Source organism: Pteropus alecto, unplaced genomic scaffold (assembly GCF_000325575.1).
Source record: "Pteropus alecto unplaced genomic scaffold, ASM32557v1 scaffold106, whole genome shotgun sequence".
NCBI classification, from domain to species: Eukaryota; Metazoa; Chordata; class Mammalia; order Chiroptera; family Pteropodidae; genus Pteropus; species Pteropus alecto.
This window is the reverse complement of record NW_006442103.1, coordinates 19137751-19139630: the sequence shown is the minus strand read 5'-3', so window position 1 is coordinate 19139630 and position 1880 is coordinate 19137751. Positions and strand designations below refer to the sequence as shown.

The window sequence follows — 1880 nt, the reverse complement described above, 5'->3', positions numbered from 1 at the left end:
ATCATGCAGCAAGGTGGGGGGACTTCCAGGAAGTTCATTCCACCTCTGACGGGGCGGTGGTCCCAGCTCTGATGCAGTGCCCCATGCCTCCTAGCTCCTGACAAAGCTAGGTCACAGGGGGAGGCGGCCCAGGACCCAGAAGCGACCTGCAGGGCGCACTCGGGGAGAGAGCTGTCCCATCTCCGGCCCCTGGCTCCTTCCCATCTCCCCCGCCCTGCGCTGAGGTCTCCTCCCGTCACTCAGCCTTTTGCTAACTCCGCTGCTGCAGTCACCACTCGCCTCCTCACTGGGTCCTTCGACCTCCCAGTGCCAGCCCTCAGGCCCCGTCCCTGTCCCAGGACGCACCCGTTCTTCTCTGGGCTGAGAAGTCTCCATCTCTGCCGTTTCCTCCCTGCCCCGCCATCTAGGCTGCTGTCCAGGTCCCTCCTCTCCCAGCCGTCTGGGCCCTTGACCCCACAAGGCTGCAGTGCACACCCAGTCCCAGCAGCCAGTCTCCTCCTCCTCCCCACCCCGCCCCCACCCCGCAGGCTGTCTCCGTTGCTCAGGAGCATCCCCATCTGGCCCCGTGATGGCGGTGGCCCAGGTCATCTGTGAGTGTCAGATGTAGCATAGGCAGAGGCCTGCCACCAGATAAATGCCCAGCTCAGGGCCCCTTCCCTAGATCCTCCCAGCCTTCCTTCTGGGTCCTGAGGCCCTTCCTGGGGGAGACATGGCGCTGGCCCTCTGCCCCCACCTGGAGGGGCGTGGGAGCGTGGGACGAGAATGGGCTGAGACAGGGCCCCCCGCCAGTTCTCCCTCCCCTAGCCAAGCAGAGCCGCACCCACATGCTCGGGTCTCTGAGGTGGGGACGGGGCACCCGGGACACCCTTGGCCGTTTGCGGTGGCTGCCACCGCTGCCCCCCCGCCACCTGCGACCTGTGCCCTTTCCGCCCCCAGGTTCTCAGCTCCCGTGCTTCCACGGCTCCAGCACCATCCGCAACCTCAAGGAGAGGTTCCACATGAGCATGACCGAGGAGCAGCTGCAGCTGCTGGTGGAGCAGATGGTGGACGGCAGCATGCGCTCCATCACCACCAAGCTCTACGACGGCTTCCAGTACCTCACCAACGGCATCATGTGACGCGCTCCTTCTCGGGCCCCTGGTCGGAGAGACCCCCACCCGCCCGTCCACCCGAGGGAAACGGAAGGCAAGAAGTGCCCAGGATCGTGTGGTGACTGTAGAGCTTGCGGGGTGGGAGAGTCAGGCGCGGGGCACTCGCTGGGGTGCCACATCCCCACCCGACAGACCCCAGGACTCGCTGCCCTCCAGAGCAGGATAAATGCGAGGCCACTGGGCCTTCCTCCGTTGCAAGGTCTGAGAGGTCCCTCCCATCGCCTGTTCTGAGTCCCGGGCCGGGTAAGGGGGGTGTGGGTTCTCGGTACTTAGGACTTGACCCTGTGGTTCGCCTGTGGCCATGCTGCTGCCCGACGCCCCCTCCCGGGGACTGACTCCTGGCCTGAGGCCCCTCGGTGGGTGGGCTCTGGCATGGCTCCTGCACTTGCCGAGCTGCCCTGGCACAGTGGCCAGGAAGGGAGGTGTCACAGCCCTCCATATGTGAGGGGACCGGCTGAGCCACGGGGAATTCCTAGCCCTGATCCCGTCCCCCACACCCAGGGAAATAGCTCTCAATTTTTTTATTTTTAATTTTTGTTTGGAATAAAGTCCTTAGTTAGCCATTGGTGTCATTTCTAAGTTGTATTTTTTTGGGGGGGTTTGTCAAGGAGTGAACAGATGCCGCAGTGTCCAGGATGCAAAAGGCAGCACACAGAACGAGATGGAGGAGGATGGCTTTTCCCTGCCTGCTCGGTCAGTGCCACCTCTTCCGGAGGACCGCCCCGGTTT

At 63.7% G+C, this 1880-nt stretch overlaps 1 protein-coding gene across 5 annotated transcripts in view; it reads left to right on the top strand.

Annotated features, from left to right (window-relative positions):
* The window catches only part of PI4KB (phosphatidylinositol 4-kinase beta), a 24088-nt gene extending 22208 nt beyond the window's left edge, over positions 1-1880 (top strand). For 4 of the 5 annotated variants that reach the window (XM_006919772.3, XM_015595493.2, XM_015595494.2 and 1 more), the window contains one exon: positions 937-1714. In XM_006919772.3, coding sequence (XP_006919834.1) covers positions 937-1118 — 182 coding nt within the window. In that variant the 3' untranslated portion in view covers positions 1119-1714. Of the gene's footprint in view, positions 1-936; positions 1715-1759 lie in introns of those variants that run through there. The other variant, XR_001517621.2, reaches the window with a different exon arrangement.